Raw genomic sequence first — 24,165 nt, 5'->3', positions numbered from 1 at the left:
TATAGCGCAAGCAATAATGGTGACAGATGAAAGAAATGGGAGTGGGAGGAGACAAAATCCAATCCCTATCTGGGAAGACAGTGCAGATTTTGTCCTGATCCTGAAAGTTTCTCAGGCTGGTCAAATTAAGTCATTCAGGCTCCCCACAGGGGCAAGGGGCTGCTGTCATGGAACAATAGGCAGGATCCAGGCTTAAAGACTCGCTGGACAACTCTTCCTATAGAGCACTGGCAGAGCAGGACACCCCGCTGCCGTAAATCCATACCCGACCTGTCGCAAAAGGCGCCGGGCTCCCGCCCTTTTGCCGTCAGTGTCGCACACGCGTCGGCGCTTGACGGCGGCCCGCTGCCGGTTCATGGGGGGACCTTGCGCAAGATGGCGGCTCTACCTGAGGAGCCGGCTGAAGTGGTGGTGAAGCCGGACCCGGAGGGGGGTGTCCCGCCGCAGCCCCCTCCGGTTCCCTCGCCCGCCGCTCCCCCCACCACGGCGCCGGCGGAGGGGGAGGCGGCGGGGACCCCGGGGAGCGGAGGGGAGGCCGCTCCCCCCAAGCCGGCCCCCCCGGGTCCGGCCGCCTCCCCCGCCCCCACGGACCGGCAGACCCTCCTGGCCGTGCTCCAGTTCCTGCGCCGCAACAACCTCCACGAGTCCGAGGACATCCTGCGCCGGGAGGCCCGGCTGCTGGGGGAGGAGGTGGCCGCGGCTGCCCTCAGCCCCTCGGGACCCGGCGCCCAGGGGACCCCTGGTGGGGAGACAGACGCTGCCGGGGGCGAGGCGCTGCTGAGCCGGGTCGCCGCCGCCGCCGCCTCTGGAGCGGCCGGAGGGAGCGTCGCTGTTGGTGCCGCTGCAGCCCCCGGCGCCGCCGCCGCTGTCGTCGCGGTACCGCCAGGGAAAGGTGAGAGCCCCGGAGGAGGAGGCGGGTGAAGAGCGAGTGACCGAGGGAGCCTCAGATGGGGCTGCCAGGATGGCGGCATCACCCTCCTTGAGCGTACCACGTACAGGAGGGGTCACCCCTCATCGGTTTGCCTTATCGCCCTGGACAGGTTGCTACGGGTGAGGGCATCTTCTGCAGTTAGAGGGGGCATCTGGATTGGGACGCAGCGGCTGGAATGGGGAGAATTCCTAGTGAGAAACGGGTTTCAGAGGGGCAGCCCTCTTAGTTTGTATCGGCAAAAACAACGAGGAGTCCTTGTGGCACCTTAGAGACTGACAAAATCTTTGAGACGCTAAGATGCCACGAGGACTTCTAATTGTTTTTAGTGAGAAACGGGTACCTGATAGACAGAGTGGGTTTTATGTGCTTTTACTTCTAGGCAGGGTTACCACCTATCGAGATATTCATGGGATAAAGCTGATTTTCTTATCCGAGCTCTTGTGTGCTAGCTTTACAGAATATTAAAAGCACCCAAATAAATTGGTTAGTCTCTAAGGTGCCACAAGTACTCCTTTTCTTTTTGCGAATACAGACTAACACGGCTGTTACTCTGAAACCTGAGATTTTTAGCGCCAACATATGGGTTGTGTAGTGGTGGTGATGTTACAGTCTGAAGGTGTTCAGGTACTGTGATGATAAGAACTTAAAAGATGCAGTGATGCAAATGTTTTGATAGGATGACTGTCCTGAACAGTAGAGTTTAAAAAGTAGTCATGCACGATGTATGTGGTCACTGGTAAGTGAACAAAAGTCATTGCTAGCAGAAGGTTATTCAGTGGCCTGCGTGAACTGTCCAGTTCCCAGAGCTTGTGTATATGGTAACTAGAAACAAAATCTAGGTTGGTTGCAATTCATCTATTGTTATTTTGATGCATGCCTGTGTGTGGATGCTCAGATTGTGGATTAAGTTTATTTGGCTGTAACTTGAGTTAATTTTTTATTGACTTAAGTTATTCAATAACTTAAATCAGAGACATTAGTTTGACGTTTATTTCTGAAAGTGGTTAGATCTATAGTCACTATTCAGCTCTTGTGGGAGTGAGTTCCATTGCCCTGGTACTGTGAAAGTTCGGTCTCCTACATCGATGAATCTCTCCCTATTCCCTGAAAGGTTTCAGGTGTCATGGGAGGTCCTGGATATGGAGGGAGAATAGATCTGTTGGGTAGCATTAGCCAATCTCCTGGAGGACTTTGGTTATCACAACAAAGACCTTGAACAGGACTCTGGATTGAGTGGTGGTCCAGTGTAGAAAGAGGAGCTGTACACAGCAATATTGGACATAGTATGACACACACAGTGAAGGAAAGAGGATTTTAGCTGTGCAGTGTTTTTTCTTTTACAAAACAGGGAGAATACTTTATCTTGTCTAAATGATTTCAGTAACACCACTGAAGAAAACATTTTTCTATTATTAATGGTTTTTTCCATCGAAACATATTTTTAGTAGAATTAGGCCCTAAAGTTGTTTATGAAAAAACTAACTTAAATGGAAGCTGGTAGCAGATGAAGCACAAAAAATATAGCGGAAGTTGATAGGAAGAATTGAACATTGAGTTTATAATTCATGTGATATCTTCCATCTCAGATTTAAATTTAGGGCAATGCTACACTTGCAGATGTAGAGCGCTGTGAGTTAAACCCGCCTTCGTAGAGCGCAGTAGGGAAAGTGCTGCAGTCTGTCCACGCTGACAGCGCACTGGCGTGGCCACATTTGCGGCACTTGCAGCAGCGTTGGGAGCGATGCATTATGGGCAGCTATCCCACAGAGCACCTCTTACCATTCTGACGCTGTGGCTTGTGGGAAGGGGGTAGAGGGTGCAGGGCATTCTGGGTCCTGTCCCAACACCCCGTGATGCATTGGTTCGCATCCCAGCATTCTCTGCGCTTCTGTCCGCATTTGGCGCCATCTTTCAACTTTTTTTGTACTGTGCGCCCTGTCTTCTCTTTCAGTCTGCGGGAATGGAGCCCAAACTGCTGAGGAGTATGCTGACGAGTCTCGCCAGCGTGTCACATTTGGCAGTCGAGCTATTCCTTAGGATCCAAAGTGGCAGTGAGGGCTCCGATGATGATATCCACTCGAGTAATGCATACGACACGAGTTTGCTTGTGACATTCATGGACATGCTTGCCGCCGTGGAATGCCGCTTTTGGGCTTGGGAAACAAGTACTGAGTGGTGGGATCACATCGTCATGCAAGTCTGGGATGACGAGCAGTGGCTGCAGAACTCTTGGATGAGAAAAGCCACTTTCATGGGACTGTGTGAGGAGCTCGCCCCCACCCTGCGGCGCTAGGACACGAGATTGAGAGCTTCCCTGACGGTGGAGAAGCGGGTGGCTAGTCAGTCTGGAAGCTGGCAACTCCAGACAGCTACTGATTGGTCGGTAACCAGTTTGGAGTGGGAAAGTCGACCGTTGGAATCGTGTTGATGCAATTTTGCAGGGCCATTAATCGCATCCTGCTCAGAAGAACCGTGACTCTGGGTAACGTGCAGGACATTGTGGATGGCTTTGCACAAATGGGTTTCCCTAACTGCGGAGGGGCAATAAGTGGCACGCATATTCCAATTCTGGCACCAGCCCACCTAGCCTCTGAGTATGTTAATCGGAAGGGCTTTTTCTCTCTGGTTCTCCAGGCACTTGTGGATCACCATGGGTGTTTCACAGACATTAACACAGGCTGGCCCAGAAAGGTGCATGACGCAAGCATCTTTCGGAACTCTGGCCTGTTCAGGAAGCTGCAAGCTGGGACTTTTTTCCCAGACCAGAAGATCACCGTAGGGGAAGTCGAAATGCCCATTGTGATCCTTGGAGACCCCGCTTACCCTTTAATACCGTGGCTCATGAAACCCTACACAGGGAGCCTTGACAGCAGCAAGGAGCAGTTCAACAACAGGCTGAGCCGGTGTAGAATGACTGTAGAGTGTGCTTTTGGCCGTTTAAAGGGCCACTGACGCGCTCTGTATGAGAAGCTGGACCTGGATGATAACAGCATCCTCACAGTTATATCCGCGTGCTGTACCCTCCATAGCATTTGTGAAGAGGAGGGTGAACGATTCACTCAGGCATGGAACTTGGAGGTTCAACACCTGGAGGCTGAATTTGAACAGCCAGAGAGCAGGCCTGTTAGAGGGACCCAGCATGGGGCTGCAAGGATTAGGGATGCCTTGAGGGAGCAATGTGAGGCTGAAAGCCATCAGTAATGTCTGGTGCCCTGCACAGGAGTGAAGTGCAGAGGTTTCAGTGTTGGTAGGAATCTGTTTGTGCTATGCTGACTTGCAGTGCCTGTTTCTTTCCTGGACTAAGGTATCTTTTACTTTATGCAATAATAAAGAATGTTTTCAAAGCCAAAAAAATCCATATATTGAAAAGAAACACAACTGCTTGGGAAACAGAAAGGGCAAGGGGGTGGGATGGGGAACGGTACAATCACAGATTTGTGTATGTCCTGGCTGGAGTGCTGTGCAATAAGTGCTGCACTTCAGGATGGCTATACTGCATGGTGATGGGGGTTGAGTGCAGAGAGTAAGGGTCATAGTTTTCAGGGCTGGGTGGTGAAGCTACAGGTGTTGGAAGCAGCTGGTGGCGGTAAGAACCTGGATGTTGAGGAAAGTGGGTTGGAGGTGACATGGGGGCACAAGGGAAAGAGTTTTGGGACAAGGGCTGGGGGTGGGGTAGTGCTCCGCCTGCATGGCTACGAGCGCCTGGATAGAGTCCGCTTGGCGCTCCATGATGCTTATCAGCCACTCCTTGCTTTGGTGCCGGTGATCTGCATTCTGCTGGCGGATACTCCTTTCACTCTGCACTTTTTGATTTTCATTACTTGAATGCTGCATTACTTCATGCAACATGTCTTCCTTGCTTCTGCGTGGCCTCTTTCTGATACTTTGGAGTCTTTTGGCCGGTGATAACATGGACGGCTGAGATCTCAAGGTTGCATCTGTAAAGACAAAACGCAACACTTAACGGAGACAGCATTGTTCACACCAGACAGAGCAATGAGTCCCACGTACTTAAGGGCAAGCACAGTCTACACAATAGCATAATTTACCCGTCCCACTGTGGCCGATTACTGCGATGTGAGAGAGCACATCAATGCCCGATTCCGCATCTAGGCATGCATGCAGCCGTACCCCTCCTCGCCCCAAGTGCCTGCACCAAATAACTTCCTTCCCAAAATAAAAGCCGCTTACCAGGAACCTCCTCTGGCGTTTGTCCTTCCCCAAGCACCGGCCACCGTGACTGGCTACCTTCCTCCTGGCTTGAGAACAGCTCCTAGCCGCATGCATCTAGGGATTCCAGGGTGTCTTCCTCTGCCTCAGCACCCTTGCTCCCGCTTTGTTCCTCCTCCTCGTGCCTTGTTGCACTGGGCTCTGAAGTGTCCATGGTAGTGCTCGGAGTGGAGGTGGGGTCACCCCCAAGTATGGTGTCCAGCTCTTTATAGAAACAGCAGGTCGCGGGGGCAGCACTGGAGCGGCGGTTTGCCTTGAGGGCTTTGTGGTAGGCACTCTACGGCTCCTTCACTTTAACCCTGCACTGCAGAGTGTCCCGCTCATGGCCCCTTTCCATCATGTCCCTTGATACCTGCCTGAAGGTATCATAATTCCTACGGCTGGAGCACAGCTGGGACGGGACAGCTTTCTCCCCCCAAACACTGATGAGGTCCAGCAACTCGCCATTGCGCCATACTGGGGGTCGCCTGGTGTGTGGAGGCATGGTTACTTGGAAAGATTCACTGAGAGCACTCCAAGCCTGGCTGAGCGAACGGGAAGGGGATTTTCAAAATTCCCAGAGAATTTAAAGGGCGGGTCTGACACTGGACACTTCTGGAGGCCGATCCGAGTGCAATATAGGACCAGGGCGTCCACGCTGGCGCCGTGGCGCTCCAGCAGGGGCGCAGCAAACATTATTCCTCTCGCTGAGTTGGAGTACTAGCAGCACTGTAGCCGTGGAGTCAGAGCGCTCTACGTGCCTTACCGGTGTGGACGGGGAGTGAGCTAGGGCGCCCGGGGCTGCTTTATTGCGCTGTAACTCGCAAGTGTAGCCAAGGCCTTCGTGAACTCCCATGACTTGAACGTTGATAACCAGTTTTCTGGAAAATATGTGTAAATGGGCATACGGTACTTACACAACCCATTTCATTCTGAGCTCTCAATGTGCATTACAATTACAGGGCAAGCGTCAGCCATCATATATTTGCATGCATTCTCTTTCATATATACAGACATAAACTCTCTTGTGTATCTTGACACTTTTGCAGTTGGAGGAGGTGTTCCTGTAGAAGACCAGCCAGATGTGAGTGCAGTGTTGTCTGCCTACAAACAGCAGGGGGACCCAGCGCTGTACGAGGAATACTACAGTGGACTGAAGCACTTCATTGAGTGTGCCCTAGACTGTCATCGGGCTGAATTATCCCAGTTGTTTTATCCTCTCTTTGTGCATATGTATTTGGAATTGGTCTACAACCAGCATGAGAATGAAGCAAAGTCTTTCTTTGAAAAGTAATGTGTTTACCTTCATGTGTTTGCATCCTTTCTTATGTCATCACTTTTGTGTGGTTAAATCTGTTAGCACAGGTTTTTTAATTTATCTTTTTAAAGATGAAAAGGAAATTGAAGAGAAAAAAAGAATCTGTAGTTGTGGTGCTATGTAATGTTGCAAACTGTTGTACATCTCCTTATGTTTTAATCCAAGATACAGCATAGATGCACAAAACATCTCTTTTACACTACAGAGTTATACAGTTTTTGGATCATCTTTATAGTGGGCTAGCAGTGGTCATGCATCCTCTCCAGGAACCGGGAGTTTGCTGATGGAGGGTCATAAAATATATGCTTCCTGTTTTGGGTACCATTCGACTAAAGCATGTCCAGATGCTATAGTAGTGGATGTATGATAAATACTTGCACTAATATAACTAGTGTTGCAAGCGACTTAAAATGTAGTCAGATGTCTTGTTTTATATATATAAAAATAATTTGCTTAACCTATAACATAAATATTTTTTCAAATGATAAATTACACAGCAACTCCTCATTGAAAACTAGTCACATGCAGAGTTTGGTATTTTAATAATATGGTTTTTATAAGTTTCCAAAAGTTCTTAAATTTCTCTTTAAGGTCTGAAAAATGATTGAATTTGTCCCTTACCTGCTCCACTCCACTATAACTCATCTTTGGCTTTAGATCAAGCCTGAAATATTTCAGCCCAAGGGGTATTCTTCTTCCCCCCACTCCCAATAATTATCAATAAAAATTGCTTTGCAAACTTAATTGCAGTATTCCCAGCCGCAAATGTTATAATGTGCTCTCAGTAAATATATAAAGCATAGTAGTAATCTGTATCTTTAGGTTAACTTTGTAGGCATTGAATCATGTTGATTTGATAAATGTGCAATTGGAAAATGTAAAATGTGCATATTTTTCTAAAATTTAGCGGTCTGGTATGAAAACTACATTGAAAATGTGAATCTGCTTTAAATACAACCAATTAGTTGTTTAGCGTACAATAGAGATGCTGATCATTTGTGGCCATTAAAGATCCCTAAAGCACTTTTACTCAGAGTAGTAGTGTTAGTCCCAGTGACCTGGGTGGTAACATTTTGTCTATTTGAAACTCTCACTGCAGTTTCATTAGAAATGTATTCTTCACTTCCTGTTGTGAACTGCTGGGTGCTGTTACTGTGTGCTATAAAAGGCTGCAACATTCCATTCCAGAGGTAATTTCACTTCAGCTGTGAAATTATCCTATATATTTGTAAAGTGCTTTGGGATGCTTAATGATGAGTTGCTATATAGAGGTATATTATTACTTGCTATTAAGATGTACTACTGAGCAGTATACAATTTGTGGGTATTTGGGAGATTGTATTGTTGTAATAAACCATCCTTCATATGGTTTTAATGTCTCTTTAATAGGTTTCATGGGGATCAAGAGTGTTATTACCAAGATGACCTGCGTGTATTATCTAGTTTAACCAAAAAGGAGCACATGAAAGGGAATGAGACCATGCTGGATTTCCGAACAAGCAAGTTTGTGCTGCGCATTTCTCGTGACTCTTATCAACTCTTGAAGAGACACCTTCAGGAAAAACAGAACAATCAAATCTGGAACATTGTTCAGGAGCATCTGTACATTGATATCTTTGATGGAATGCCTCGCAGTAAACAACAGATAGATGCTATGGTGGGAAGCTTGGCAGGGGAGGCTAAACGGGAGGCTAATAAAGCAAAGGTATGAGGCAAATCCTGTTATGCCTATTAATAATCAGTTGCCGCATGTAGAGTATTTTGAAGGTGATATAACCATTGCCTTAATATAAATAGAACTCTTGGATTCTGAGTCTTGGCAGCACATCCAGGATGGTAATGGCAGAGGATGGTGAACTTCGCTTTGAAGCAGAGGGAAAGAGATTGATAATCACCCTTTAGTAGCTGGTCTCTCATCAGACCACTGGAAGAGACAACCTTGTTTAGTGGACTGAACACAGGGCTAGCTCCTGAATTCTTATACTGGCTTTGCCTTTGGTTACATGTCTGGCTTTAAGAATATAACGGCCATACTGGGTCAGACCAAAGGTCCATCTAGCCCAGTATCCTGTCTTCCAACAGTGGCCAATGCAGGTGCCACAGGGGGAATGAACAGAACAGGTAATCATCAAGTGATACATCTCCTGTCGCCCATTTCCAGCTTCTGGCACACAGGCTAGGGACACCATCCCTGCCCATGCCTGCTAATAGCCATTGATGGACCTATCCTCCATGAACTTATCTAGTTCTTTTTTGAACCCTGTTATCGTCTTGGCCTTCAACATCATCTGACAAGGAGTTCCACAGGTTGACTGCATTGTGTGGAAAAAATACTTTAAGCAATACTTGATTTTTAACTTCCTCACCTGTACAATGGAGATAATGCTTGCCACCAGTAGTTAGTGTGAGGATTAATTGTTTGTACAGTGTTTTGAAAATATCAAGAGCTATATGGGTGTTAAGTGTAACCTAGACTATAGATAGTCTGCTTTCAGAGAAATGCAAAGAGGTAATGAAAGGGAATTTAGGGTGCTCAGCATCTCTCAGGATCAGTTGCCCAGTAGTATGATAGTGAAACGTAGCATGTACAGGGTCACAAACGGTTAGACTAACCGGTAGTGAAGTTCCATCTTGTTAATACCTTAGATTCAAAGAGCCTAGATATTGTTCGTTAATTTGCTGCTACTTAAGCTCGTTCCATTTAAGGATTATTTTTCATTGAGAAAAATAATGCAAAGGTTTTTTTTGTTACATGAGTAACTCAGCTCTTGGTTGCAGGTTTTCTTTGGCTTATTAAAAGAACCAGAGATTGAGGTGCCTTTGGATGATGAAGATGAAGAGGGGGAGAATGAGGAAGGAAAACCAAAGAAGAAAAAACCTAAAAGAGAGAGCATGGGATCAAAAAGTAAAAAGCAAGACCCTAATGCTCCTCCACAAACCAGGTAACCTAGAAATTGGCATGAATACTTGATAAATCTAGTCTATTCCCTACCAATTCTCAATTGCTTCCTATACTGTCTCTAGTGCTTTGTTCAGTCTAGGGCCTAGCAATGAGGCTTCCATCATTTCCCTTGGGAGGTTTATTCCACAGCCCAAAAGACCTCACCATTGCAAAGTTTTCTAGACTTTCTTACTAAATTTTCCTTATTAAAGCTTCATCCCGTTACCCAGTAGCCTCTTCAGATCACTCTAAGCAATATCTCAACCTCCGTGTTTAGATCCTTCAAGTATTCATAGTTATCAGATCCCCTCCCTCACTTTACTCATCGACTGATAGATTGTCATGATCATCTAGTCTGACCTTCTGCATGTTGCAGGCCACAGAACCTGACCCACCCACTGTAGTAGGCCCATAACATCTGGCTAAGTTACTGAAGTCCTCAAATCTTGAGTTAAAGACTTCAAATTACAGAGAATCCACCATTTACTCTAGTTCAAATCAGCAAGTGTCCCACACTGAGAGGTAGGTGAAAATCCCCCGGGTCTCTGCCAAAATTACCTGGGGGAAAATTCCTTCCCAACCCCAAATATGGTGATCAGTTAGACCCTGAACATGTGGGTGAGACCTGCCAGCCACACACACGAGCAAGCATTCTCTAGTAACGCAGAGCCCGCCGCATCTCATGCCTCTCTCCTGGCATTGGAGATGTTTGCTAATAGAAGTTGGGGATGGGCCATAGGCCATTGTAGGCAGTTTCATACCATACCCTCCATAAACTTATCAAGCTCAGTCTTAAAACAAGTTAGGTTTCTCCCCCCCCCCCACCACTACTGTTGGAAGGCTGTTCCAGAACTTCACTCCTCTCGTAGTTAGAAATCTGTCTAATTTCAAACCTACATTTATTGATGGCCAGTTTATATTCATTTGTTCATGTGTCATCAATGGCCCTTACCTTAAATAATTCCTCTCCCTCCCTGGTGTTTATTCCTCTGATGTATTTATAAAGAGCAATCATATCTTCTGCCCCTCCCCCCCACCCTTTGTTTTGTTAGGCTAAACAAGCCAAGATGTTAACTTTCTTCTTGTAAAGTAGGTTTTCCATTCCTCAGATCATCCTAGTAGCCCTTCTCTGCACCTGTTCCACTTTGAATTCATCTTTATTAAACATGGGAGACCAGAACTGTATAAAGTATTCCAGATGAGGTCTCATCAGTGACGTGTGTTACGATGTAACGCTTTCCAATCCCTACTGGCAATACCTCACCTGATGCATCCTAGAATTACATTAGCCTTTTTCATGTCTGCATCACATTGGTGACTCATAGTTATCCTGTGATAGACCTGGGTGTATTGATTATTCTCCTCTGTCTCTTCCAACTGATACCTCCCCATCTTATAGTTCTCTTTAAATTACAAGTATTTAATTCTTTTAATCTTTTCTCATTAGTTAGTTTCTCCAGACCTCCTTTTTTATTGTTAAATTCCTCCTGTCATCCAGTCTGACACTGAGGTGCCTGGGCTTTGCTGTCCTTTGAGGGGAGGGTTCCATCTACCATATTTAATTCACAATATTAAGGCATTTCTGCTTCATAAGATGCATTCTTCTTATAGAATTCCTCTTCCTGAACTGAAAGACTCTGACAAGCTGGATAAAATAATGAATATGAAGGAAGCCACAAAACGTGTGCGTCTTGCTCCAGAATGTTTGCCTTCCATCTGTTTCTACACATTCCTTAATGCCTACCAGGTCAGCAGGGGTAACTGGGGTAGTATGAAAAAGGGAGGGGAAAGTGGTGGCAGAAACCACAAAATATCTGAGGTAAGGAAAAAGGAAGCCATAATGTGGTTCTGCAGAGAGAATTCAGACCCAGAGTTTGATACTGTGGCTGAATCAAATATTAAGTAGTTACTTTGCTGTCTGGTAAAGATTCTTCTCAGTTAATATTGAGACCATAAACTTGAAGCACTTACATGCCTGGGGCAAACTTGTATATCTTACACTGACCTTGCTGAGAAGTCTTTTGAATAGATTTGATCAGAATTACTGAGGGGAAATGTGCTCATGTTATAGCAGAAAATTACTAGTTGAAACAAGGAATTTTGTAGCTAATTTTCAATAAAGTCAGTTTTCAGAGTAGCAGCCGTGTTAGTCTGTATTCGCAAAAAGAAAAGGAGGACTTGTGGCACCTTAGAGACTAACAAATTTAAAAAAATTTCCACTCCATACGGCTAAATTCAGGGCCTTGCATAATGACAGATTTCAGAGTAGCAGCCGTGTTAGTCTCTGAGGTGCCACAAGTACTGCTTTTCTTTTTTCAATAAAGTGTAATGCAATTGAAAGTTTTAGACTTAAAACGCTATGAAAAGGGAAGCTCTGTTTAAAGGTTTCTTTAGACTATCTTAATACTGCACTCCTTTTGGTTAGGCATTTCTGCATTCCTTCTCTCTTCCCTTTCACTTTTTAGGTGGGGTGTGGGGTTTTCTTACAACAGTGAGTGATCATGAATTCTGCATACACTGTATACTATAGTGCTGGGGAACAACATTGCTGTGGCTTATTAAATGGGTCTTTTTATAAAATATCTTTATTTTAAATGGCCTAACAATATTAGCTGTAGTTATTGTTTCATATACATGTATTTTTGTCCAGTCTGTCTTGGAATAATTCCCATAGCTTATGCAGAACTAAGGTAGTTTATACTCTTAATATTAATGGCAGGATTGTCTAGTGCCTGAACTTTGTTATACGTCTCCTCTCCCCATCAAAACTTAAAATAAAGTGACTGTTTTGTGTACAGGGTCTTACTGCAGTGGATGTCACTGATGACTCTAGCATGATTGTAGGAGGCTTTGCTGACTCCACTGTAAGAGTATGGTCTGTGACACCAAAAAAGCTACGCAGCGTGAAATCAGCAGCAGGTAATGAAGACAATAAGATATGTTTATCTTAAGTATTAATTCTGATAGTTTTATGTCAGTTTTGTGCAGAGAGAAATGCTAATATCACAATAGCTTTCTTAAATTGTTGGAAGTGGTCAGGTTGACTTCAGCTTTTAAAGAGGATAACGTGTGTGTATATATTATTTAAATGCAGACTGTGCTTGATATATACAAGACACAAAATCCAGACACTTCTTTCCCAAAGAGTTTACACAGAACTAGTGTACACAGAGTAGATAAGATGCACTTGGAAGCTGAGAGGAGGGAATATAGCTTCGTTTATGGCCCTGATTCAGTAGGATACTTAAGCACATGCTTTCATACCTTGCTGAATAATAAGGTGATAAGTAAAAGCCAACATGGCTTTTTCAAGAACAAATCATGCCAAACCAGCCTAAAGTCTTCCTTTACCAGGTTTACCAGTCTAGTGGATGAGGAAGGCAGTAGACATGAGAGAGCTTGAGTTTAATAAAGCTTTTGACAGTCCCACAAGACCTTTTCATAAGCAATCTAAGGAAATATGGTCTAGATGAAATTACTGCAAAGTGAGTACACAAGTGGCTGAAAAACAGTACTCAGAGTAGTTATCAGTGGTTCACTGTTAAATTGAGAGGACATATCAAGTAAGGTCCACAAGGGTCTGTCATGGGTCCAGTACTAGTCAATATTTTCTAGGTCTGTCAATCGCAATTAATGCCTGTGATTAACTGACAGCAAAATTAATGCGTTAATATTTTTAACGTGTTAATTGTTAAACCTGGGGGGGTGTGGGAGGCATCGGCAGTGGGGTGCTGAAGCAGCCCTGGCATACAGCTCCGGGGGCAGAGGGCTGGAGCCTCACGCACCCCCAGCCCTAAGCCTATATTTGAAAATATAGAAAACTCCCCCACTAAAATAAATGGTATTCTAATATTATTTAACAGTGCGATTAAAACTTTGATTAATCGTGAATAATTTTTTTAATCTCGCGATTAATTTTCTAAATTGTTTGACAACCCTGATTTTTTTCATTAACGACTTGGAGGGTGGAGTAGAATACAGATGTAAAATTTGCAGATGATACCAAACAGACCCTAATTCTTCCTCCCCGTGCAAGCCAATGTTTGTGGCAAGGAGTTATTCCATAGTGCTCAGCCCTGTGTCAGAGTCGCTTTCACAGGGTCTCCTGGCAGAGGCAGCACTCATATGTTCCACCCGGTGGAAAAAGTTTGAATAATCTTTAAGGGGGTTCAACCAGTGGTTTCCATTCCCCTTTATTTCTGCCTTTTTGATAGTAAATGCAAGCACTTTGGAGGAGAGGATTAGAATTCAAAATGATCTTGGAGAATTGGTCTGAAATTAAAAGATGAAATTCAATAAAGACATGCAAAGTACTACACTTAAGAGGGAAAAATCAGCTGCACACATGCAAAATGGGGAATAACTGACTAGACAATGGAACTGCAGAAAGGGATCTAGAGGTTATAGTGAACCACAAATTGAATACGACTCAACAATGTCATGCTGCTGCAAAAAAGACAATTGTCATTTTGGTATGTTTTAACAAGTGTGGTGGGTAAGGCATGGGAGGTTATTGTTCAATTCTACTTGGCACTGGTGAGGCTTCAGCTGGAGTATTGTGGCCAGTTTTAGGTACTACCTTGTTGACCAGTTCTTTCTCCGCTACCCGGGATGCACAGGTTCACAGACAGACTCTTGAGCTGAAGAAGTATGTCGTTTATTTGCTGCTTCAGTGAGTGATCAGTCCATTGAAACTGGGCACAGCATAGGGTTAAATGCAAGTACACACCCACATTCAGGTGCTCACCTTAAATACATTGTTACAAAGTTATTCATTATATATTATATAAACACTTTTGCTGCCTAGCACTAAGATTAGTTTGCTAATTCAGTTGTTTACCTGATCAGGTTGCTCGCTCAGCTTTTTACCTGGCTGTTCTCTTACCTTGCTAGACAAGCAGGCATCTTTTCACGTGTGTCAACATCTAAAATATACATTCCACATAGTATATACTACACACCTAAGAAAGATATGAACAAATTGGAGATAGTCCAGAAGAGAGCAACGAAAATAAGAGGATTAGAAAACCTGACTGATGAAGAAAGGTTGAAAGAATTGTGTGTTTAGTTTAGAGAAAAGGTGACGGGAAAGGACATGATAGGCTTCAGATACATAAAAGGTTATTATAAAGAGGACAGTGATCAGTTATTCTCCATATACACTCAGGTTAGGACAAGAAATAATTGGCTTAATTTGCAGTAAGGGAGACTTAAGTTAGATATTAAAGTTTTTCCTAACTATAAGGATAGTTAAGCACTGGAACTGGTTATGTAGGGAGGTTGTGGGGTCCCTGTCATTTGGAGGCTTTTAAGAACAGGTTAGTCAAACACCAGTCAGGTATACTTAATCCTGATTTAGAGTGTAGGGATGGATTAGATGACTTCGTGAGGTCCCTTCCAGCTCTACATTTATATGAATCGTACACTAAATTTGGATAACTTGTAACTACTATGAACAATCAGATTCTGTGTTTTCCAGAAGGCTTGATCTGGTCAGATTGCGGTGTTGATAGTTTTATAGAGGCACAGAGTACCAAAGGAAGATTTCTTATCCATGTTGCTTAAGTGATGGAAGACTGAGGTCTCAGTCGGTAACTTATAGACTGAAAGTTAACTACTTGTGTAGCTGTCAATAAAAGGTTATTGAAATCTAAAAACATGGGTGTGTGGCAAGTAGTTTAAAGCTTTTTAGGGAGAGATGTAGAAATCTGGACTCTTAAACAGGATATCGGTCTTTCAAGATAATTAGAGACTGAATTGTGGATAGATCAGAAATGGCTTTTCTGAGGATTAAACTAATTTTAGATGCTCTTGGTGAAGTGTACAAAACAGAATTGTTATCTGGAAATAAGGCTCCAAACAATTCTAAAATGTCTTCTGAAAATGTGTGCTTATAGTATAATACCCCCATCCAAAAATATATTTGCATGGTCAGGTTCTGAACATGAATGTACATCTACCACATTTTTTTTCAACTGTTATATAGGGTAGCATATCACAAATTCAGAGGTGAAGGACCTATGGTCCTTCTTCAGATCCTTCAAAGCCGTAACCTTAAAGGTTCTCACTTGAATCATTTTAATCACTGTTTCCTTCACACACTTGTATACATACACACAACAGTCCTCAAGAAATTGCCTATGTTGGTGCGCTATGTAACTTAGAGTAGCCTGTAGGTTTTAGACTCTAACTTAAATATCCTTGCTGTTTTGTAGCTGGTGTTGAATATTAGTTGTTTATGTAAATATTAAGAAGGATATTTTGTCCACTTCATACTTGCAATGAACACCAAGAAGGACAATATATTGTGCTTAAATCATACATTTATTTTTGTATAAATGTAAGCATGCTCAACTGTTGACAGCCAGCGTAGATTAATTATACATGTGTGTTGTAAATGGGAACCTCTGACATTTTACAGATCTCAGTCTCATAGACAAAGAATCAGATGATGTCTTGGAGAGGATCATGGATGAGAAAACAGCAAGCGAGTTGAAGATTTTATATGGTCACAGTGGACCTGTCTATGGTACCAGCTTCAGTCCTGATAGGTAAAATAAGTTTTAAAAATTCCCTAGAACGATAGTTTTTAAGTGCTAATGAAATGGTAGTTGCTATAAACATGTACCGAATGCAGCTTTTTCTCTAAGTCGGGACCATACTTGCACAAGCAGTTCATAATGGTACCATTGCATGTGAGTGTGAAGGTCTGATCTTATGAGAGTCAATGCATCTGCTGCAGGGTGCTGAGCATTTTTAACTCCCCTTGAAGTCAGTGGGAGTTGAGGGTGCTCAGCACCTTACAGGTTCAGGACTTGTGATAGCTAATTATACAGTCTTATCTGAAAGATGACCTTAAGCTGTCTTAGCTGAATATGTAAATAGTAAAGAGGAGAAATGTTATGGCAGCATTTATTTTAGTTATGGGAATGCATGGCAGTAGGTAGTCTCGCATAGAAGACATTTTTAAAAGTGTGCAATTATAAAGATTGCTGTGGTGGTTTATCAGAAACAGGTTTAAAGCACTCATTTAGTCTCTTTTTGTTATGTAAACACACACTGAAATGCATAGCAGCAACATGGTAAGCAGCCTGGCCAAGAAGCAAACCACAGAGTATGAAGTGGAAATGCTATAGCCTATAACTAAGGCTGCGAGATTGTCACGGATTCTGTGACTTCTGCGTCGGCTGGTGTGGCTGGCTCCGGGGCTGCCGGAGGAGCTCAGGCAGCCCCTGGGCCAGTTGCACCAGCCACTGCTGAGGGCAGTCTGCTAACACCCACCCTTCCCACCCACCTCCCCCCAGCAGGAGGAGTTTCGGTGGTGGATTGGGGGTTGGGGCACAGGATAAGCAGCACCCTTACCTTGGTGGGGCTCCCGGAAGGCAACATGTCCGTCCGTCAGCTCCTAGCTCTGCATGCTGCCACTGCCTGAATGTGATGTGAATTCTAATGAAAGACCCTATAAGACAGGGGTGGCCAACCTGGGGCTCCGCAGCCACATGCGGCTCTTCAGAAGTTAATCTGCGACTCCTTGTACAGGCACCGACTCCAGGGCTGGAGCTACAGGTGTCAACTTTCCAATGGGCCGGGGTGCTCACTGCTCAACCCCTGGCTATGCCACAGGCCCTGCCCCCACTCCACTCCTTCCCGCGCCCTCCCCTGAGCCTGCCATGACCTCGCTCCCCCCCCCCCCCCCAGCCTCCTGCAAGCCACAAAACAGTTGATCGGGAGGTGTGGGGAGGGAGGAGGAGGCATTGATCGGAGGGGCTGCTGGTGGGTGGGAGGCGCTGGAAGCGGGGGGGTGGGGGGAGCTGAGGGGGGGCTGCTGACGTATTACTGTGGCTCTTTGGCAATGTACATTGGTAAATTCTGGCTCCTTCTCAGGCTCAGGTTGGCCACCCCTGCTGTAAGGGAATGTTGTCATTTTGTTCAGGGTTGTATTTTTAAAACTGATTTTTGACCATTTATAAGTGGTTTATCAGCAGTTTTTTGGTTCAAACTGATATCTAGGATCCCTAATAAAGACATGCTCACTTTCTCATAGACTTGTCTTACAGTATTTAACAGAATCAACAATTAATTGTCCCTTTCTTTGCATGCAGTGTCCCAGTAGAACTCACTGTCTATCAGTTGTCTCTGAATCCAATGAGGGCTCAGATTCTTCAGCAAATGCCACACAACAGCTAGTCAATGGGTGGTACACTTATCACAGACACACGAGTAGTCTTACACTATTTGTCAGAATATTGGGCCTATACTGCACAAAGTTCCATACATTGTATTTCTCCTCTTCTGCTCTGTAACAGGAACTACCTCTTGTCCTGTTCAGAGGATGGCACTGTCAGATTGTGGAGCCTTCAAACGTTCACTTGCCTCGTGGGATATAAAGGACACAACTATCCAGTGTGGGATACACAGTTCTCTCCCTATGGATATTACTTTGTATCAGGTGGACATGACAGAGTGGCTCGGTAAGAACCAGAATGCAAGAGCTGCAGAAGCAAGCTAAAAGTGTGTGTGTGTGGTGGGGGCTCTCACTGGTGCCTAAATTGTGGCCCCGTCCCCTGTTGCCACCTGTTCTCCCCAAGGCCCTGCTCCTATGCTGCTTCTTCCCTGCAAGACCCCGCTCCCTACTCACTCCTCTCCGCCTCCTTTTCACCCCCGTCCCCAGTTGCTCTCTCTTACCGCAAGTAAAAAATGGGAGGGCTATGCTTTGAAGAGTGATGGGGTCATGGCCCCCTGGCTCCAGTGCCCCTGCCTGGATGGGCTTTCAGTTTGGATTTTATAGTAATACAAATCCCTGCATACAAATTCCCTCCACCCCCATACACAACTTTTAAGTAACCCCTTGATGCTGGTAATTGGTATTTCTTATCTGCATCCAGTTACTGGGAATGAGTTTCATCACACTTTGTGTAAAAATTAAAGTGCTTACTTTTTCACTTTTTTATACAGCCAGCATTAGCTGGGGCATCCCTAAAGAGATAATGTTCCCTTTTCTCCAACCATCTGGTTAAGAGAGGAAAATGCACATCCCTGCCCCTTCATTTTGGGGAAACTATTGCATCTCTTCACTTGCTTTTTTGATGGCCACAGGTGGAGCACTTCTTTTTGCTTTGTTTTGGAGAAGGATTATCTTCTCTTTTGCTAACTCCATAAATGGGTCAACTGGAGGCACCTGCATAATAAGCACATATCTCCCTCGCCACATACAAGATTTCAAGCTTCACTAGTCTCATTTTTTCTTTAGTCTTATAAATATTCTCTTCTGTTAAGCCTGTGGGCTACGGATCACTATCAGCCTTTACGGATATTTGCTGGCCATCTTGCTGACGTCACATGTACCCGGTTTCACCCCAACTCCAACTATATTGCCACGGGCTCAGCAGACAGGACTGTACGACTCTGGGATGTTCTGAACGGGAACTGTGTAAGAATCTTCACTGGACATAAGGTAAAGGAGTGTCAAAGGCAAGATGAAAGTGCTTCACTAACAGTACATGGTCAGTGCCCTGTTGGTATATTACGTTTACATTTCTAATAAAATATACAAAAATATGTCTCTGTTACTCTAGATACTTTGACTAACTCCCCCCCCCCCCCCCAACAAATAAAACTCCCCTCCTTCACAATCATCTGTTCCCATTCAGCACAAGTAAATAGTACACTGTGAAGATTAACAAATTTCAGACTATTTTGGATCAACTGGGGAGTAGGTTTCAAAGCTTAGGCCTCCTCATAGAGAACACTCTACTTTTAAGTAAAGTGGGATCCGGCTTAATTGCCTTTGCTGATCACAATTATGATAATGTGGCGCAAGAAGAGAGGCAGTCTCTTAAGTAGGCAGATTCCAAGCCATTTAAATAGGACTGCTGTAAAGAAAGAGGACCAATGGCTCAGTGACTGTATGTTAAACACTTATGTTTAATTTTGGGGCCTAAGGTTTGAAATGAATACAGCTTGACTCTCTTGAATGCAAGTAGATTTGTCTAACTAATTTTTGACTCTCCAACTGGATTTTGCTGTTACAGGGACCAATTCATTCATTGGCATTTTCTCCTAATGGACGATTCCTGGCTACTGGAGCAACAGATGGAAGAGTGCTTCTGTGGGATATTGGCCATGGTTTGATGGTGGGAGAGTTGAAAGGGCACACTGATACAGTCTATGCACTCAGATTCAGTAGAGATGGGGAAATTTTAGCATCAGGTATGTAGCTCGGGCTTTTGTTCATTTGGAAAAAAGTAGTCTGAACTAGAATGATGATGTTTTTGTGTGACTGATGTCCTCATTGTGAAGGATCAAACTACCGCTTACTGACCAATACTTTGCAGTTATGAAGCTAACAATTTAGTATCAGTAACTTTGTAAGGCAGCTAAGTATGATTCCTTACTGCAGCTCGGAGCCTTTTGCCATCCCTGTGAAAATTTGACCTAATTTTGCCAAGCTATAAGCCTCTGTAAAATCTCAGTTCGTACATGCTCAGTAGATGTGTGTTTAAAGGCTTAGGAGCATTATTCTCCAAAGATTCCCTCTGCACTGAGCATGTTCCATCCCCCACAGCTTCTGTGTGCCAACCAGACTGCATATGCCATCGCAACTGAGCATGCTCCATCCTGGGGCTGCAGGGGCTGAGCAGGACTTTTCCTGCAATTGCTCCTCACAACTGCTGGAGGTTACTGTGGTGCCAGGTACCAAGGGTGAGGAATGGGATGGTGGGGAAAAGATGCAGTACAGGGGAAAAGGAACTGGAGTTTGGGGAGTAAGGGGAGGTTGGAATTGGGATCGGGGAGAGGGGCAGGAGCTCTCTAGTCCACACTCCCTCCAGAAGTCCATGGAGGGTGAGAGGATAGGATTTGAGTACTTAACATTAAGATTACAATGTTCTTTTTAACATAGTTCTTTAGATCTAATAATTATATATGATAAAAATACAGAAAACAATTGTATTAGTTAGAAATGTGTTACCAGTTTGACTCTAGTAAGAAACTCACTCTAGAGTCTATTTGTAAAGTCATCCAAAACTAGATCTGAAGATAAGTAGTTCCTTCTGCTTTACCCTCAGAAAGCTTGTGTCGGACTGTTAAGGCCCCATCTTGCAAATACTTATGCACGTGCTAAACTTTACTATTGTGAGTAGTCCTATTGAAGTCAATTTGTTTGCAACATTGGGCCTTACATTTTGAATGTTATGAACAATCCTGCAATGGCAGGAACAAGGTGAATCTTATCTTACTAGCTCTAATTTTATTACTGTACCTTGCAGCTCTGATTTCAGAGTAGCAGCTGTGTTAGTCTGTATTCGCAAAAAGAAAAGGAGTACTTGTGGCACCTTAGAGACTAACAAATTTATTTGAGCATAATCTTTCATGAGCTACAGCTCACTTCATCAGATGCATTCAGTGGAAAATACAGTGGGGAGATTTATATAACACAGAGAACATGAAACAATGGGTGTTACCATACACACTGTAAGGAGAGTGATCACTTAAGATGAGCTAATGCCAGCATGAGAGTGCGGGGGTGGGAGGGAAGAAAACCTTTTGTAGTGATAATCAAGGTGGGCCATTTGCAGCAGTTGACAAGAACGTGGGGGGGGGGGGAATAAACATGGGGAAATAGTTTTACTTTGTGTAATGACCCAACCACTCCCAGTCTCTATTCAAACCTAAGTTAATTGTATCCAGTTTGCAAATTAATTCCAATTCAGCAGTCTCTCGTTAGTCTGTTTTTGAAGTCTTTTTGTTGTAATATTGCGACATCTTAAGTGATTACTCTCCTTACAGTAAAAAGAAAAGGAGGACTTGTGGCACCTTAGAGACTAACCAATTTATTAGAGCATAAGCTTTTGCTCTAATAAATTGGTTAGTCTCTAAGGTGCCACAAGTCCTCCTTTTCTTTTTGCGAATACAGACTAACACGGCTGTTACTCTGAAACCTCTCCTTACAGTGTGTATGATAACACCCATTGTTTCATGTTCTCTGTGTATATAAATCTCCCCACTGTGTTTTCCACTGAATGCATCCGATGAAGTGAGCTGTAGCTCACGAAAGCTTATGCTCAAATAAATTTGTTGGTCTCTAAGGTGCCACAAGTACTCCTTTTCTTCTTGCAGCTGTTTCACCATAACTTCATTACAATTCAATCTGTGCAACTATGGCTTTGGTAATTACATACTAGAGAATATTGCTGACTTTTAGTCTTTAAGTATTGCTTTTAAATTATGCACTGATACAATTCAAAGTTTCTTCTAACTCCCCACTTTCTTCCTAGGTTCAATGGATAACACAGTCCGGCTGTGGGATGCTGTGAAAGTATTTGAAGACTTAGAAACTGATGATTTTACTACAGCCACTGGACATATAAACCTGCCTGAAAACTCACAGGACTTGCTGTTGGGTACATACATGACCAAATCAACCCCAGTCATACACATCCATTTTACCCGCAGAAACTTGCTACTAGCTTCAGGAGCATATAGTCCACAATAAACCATGAAGCTGTAAGACTGTGCAAGGCAATGAAGTAAAGACCTCAGGATTACTACAGGATTTGAGACATGGAGAAATATCTTATACAAATGGACAGCATTAGCCTGTTGGTGGGGGAAACTGTAAACTACAATCCAAGCAATGTCTTTTCAGTTACTGTTTCATATTTAGCCACAATTTGAAAATGCTGGAAATTGACAAGGCATCACAGCTTTAAGGGAAGGAATTGTTATGGTGCTTTTGATTTTTTTTGATAAAAAATAACTGTGGAAATGGCTCTCTCTTCCTTATCAGGAGAAATGGTAATGGGATCTGCTGAAACTTCAATTTTTGGAAAGTTAAGGGTCCCAGTACATGTTCTTGAACAATTTTTTAAAAGCACTTAGTTTACTGTTGGGAAACATTTAATCAGTCTGTGACAGGCAAAAACTATTCAAATAATTTCAGAAGAGATGAATTTAGGAGAACTCCTCGTAACCTGTGCTGAGTAGCAAGTATTTGTGGCCAGAACATTACCTTTTCCATGCCCTACTTGTGGTAGAGGCCTGGATTTTACCTTGATACATAATGGCCTGAAAGATTTTCAAACTTCTTTGCTTGTTTGATATCCTAGAAATGCAGCTTTTGTCATCACTGCATTTTCCAGGGTGGCTAAGCAAGTACCAAAGTAGTAAAAACTAAGCACCTGTAAGGGGAGAAGAAAGAAGGGACTTTGAGATAACAGGAAATACTCTTATCACCTGTTTGAAAAGTGATTGGTAAAGGAAAAACATTGGGCTTGTGCCCTTTTATATTTAGAGGGAGTCTGAAGAGTTTTGTTTTTTTTAATCCCCTTGCTTTGTCTGAGAAATTCAGGATCTGCAGAAGCTAGAAAATTAAGGAGAGAAGAGAAGAGATTGAAACTATTGAAAGTTAATATTTATTTAAATTCAATTAGAAGAAGCCTTTGTTAAAAGACTCAACCTTCATCCCTTCTGTTAAGGTGCTCTTCTCCCAGTAAACATCACCGATACTACCTGCAACTCCTTCTGCAAAACTAGCAGACCTGAGATTCTTGGTATTTCTAAGGTAAAACACAAGCAGAATGTTTGTTTTTTAATCCCTTCTTGTGTTTTTATAAAAGTTAAAGCAGCAAAAAGACACAGGCCCAATTTTTCAAATCTTTTGCAGGTTACCTGGGAGGAAAGATCTATTCACCATCCTTATCACTTCATTTAGGGAATTAGAGCTCATAGGCCATATACAGTAATCTAATAAAAACAAGGAAGGTAAGATTTGACATTTCTAAGGTAAAGCAAGTGGGGACCCCCCCTCCCCCCCAAAGCAGCAGCTTTACAGAAAGTGCAGAAACTTAATCAGTAGGGAGTTCACCTTGAAGAACACTTATTAGGGAAGAAAGCTTTGAAACTACGTTATTAACTTTGAGTCCCTCTTTTAATGGCCGAGTTGGTACAGTACTTGTACTTCAATTTAAACTTCCTTTCAGTGCTAGATAAGAGCAGTCAGACTTTCATACAGATACAGTGAAATCAAACGGTATGTGAAACACTTGACCTGCAACAGGAAGCAGTTACGACTTTGACAGCTAAAAAAAGCACTGCCACATTCTGCCTTTGTATTTTGTACAGTTTTATACTTTTGATATTTTATAATAAAGACTAAAAATATTCTGTGCATATTTTATTGGACTGTATGTTACAGGAGGACATTCATTTCTTTCATGTTGTTGCAATAGAAGCAGGTCCAACCCTGAGAAAAACATGCTAGTAACCTCCCAGGAGAAATGAAGATAGGTAATTTAGTATGAAGAGCAATAGTTAATAAGTTTCAAATAGGAGAAAATTGTGCATGAAACCCAACAGTTAAGACGGTAGACAATTCTCCCTACACATTCAAAAAAAAAAAAGCCACCTTAACCCTTTCTCTGACATCAGTTATGTACAATATGGTTGTAATGTCCCTACTTGACAAGCAAAAAGTGGTGGGAGGAGAGAGAATAAATTGGTTTGGATTCAAAATGTGTGGAAATGAGAGGAGAGGTTTGGAGAAAATGGGTGAGTGGATGAGTGTGAAGCGAAAGCGTGATCTTCTTAATTCTAATAAGCTTTTCTCACTTCCCCTCTTCAAATTGCCCTTTCTCTTTCTATCCCACAGAGCCCTAAAATCCACTTAGCCCATTCCTCCCCAATCCACTCCCCTACTACCATATCCAGACTCTTCCATTTTGTTTTTCTACCAATATATTTTTTTCACTCATTTTATAAAATACTAGG

At 43.4% G+C, this 24,165-nt stretch overlaps 1 protein-coding gene across 1 annotated transcript; it reads left to right on the top strand.

Moving 5' to 3' along the window:
* Positions 1-332: 332 nt before the first annotated feature.
* On the top strand, positions 333-23,566 carry TAF5 (TATA-box binding protein associated factor 5). Its single transcript, XM_073354472.1, has 11 exons — positions 333-892; positions 6,190-6,430; positions 7,848-8,163; positions 9,237-9,400; positions 11,011-11,146; positions 12,198-12,318; positions 15,821-15,950; positions 17,706-17,870; positions 18,676-18,853; positions 19,431-19,608; positions 21,675-23,566. Exons 1-11 carry the CDS (start codon positions 376-378, stop codon positions 21,890-21,892), a joined length of 2,364 nt encoding a protein of 787 aa, XP_073210573.1. The 5' UTR covers positions 333-375; the 3' UTR covers positions 21,893-23,566.
* Positions 23,567-24,165: the final 599 nt, after the last annotated feature.

The sequence above is a fragment of the Lepidochelys kempii genome, chromosome 7 (genome assembly GCF_965140265.1).
Source record: "Lepidochelys kempii isolate rLepKem1 chromosome 7, rLepKem1.hap2, whole genome shotgun sequence".
NCBI classification, from domain to species: Eukaryota; Metazoa; Chordata; order Testudines; family Cheloniidae; genus Lepidochelys; species Lepidochelys kempii.
This window is presented reverse-complemented; position numbering and strand designations above follow the sequence as displayed.

Excerpts from the sequence above, each read along its gene's own strand:
- TAF5 (XM_073354472.1), top strand. The coding sequence starts at position 376 with ATGGCGGCTCTACCTGAGGAGCCGGCTGAAGTGGTGGTGAAGCCGGAC. Across the intron at positions 17,871-18,675 it reads GGACATGACAGAGTGGCTCG|CCTGTGGGCTACGGATCACT; the intron begins GTAAGAACCAGA and ends TCTTCTGTTAAG. Across the intron at positions 19,609-21,674 it reads TGGGGAAATTTTAGCATCAG|GTTCAATGGATAACACAGTC; the intron begins GTATGTAGCTCG and ends CTTTCTTCCTAG.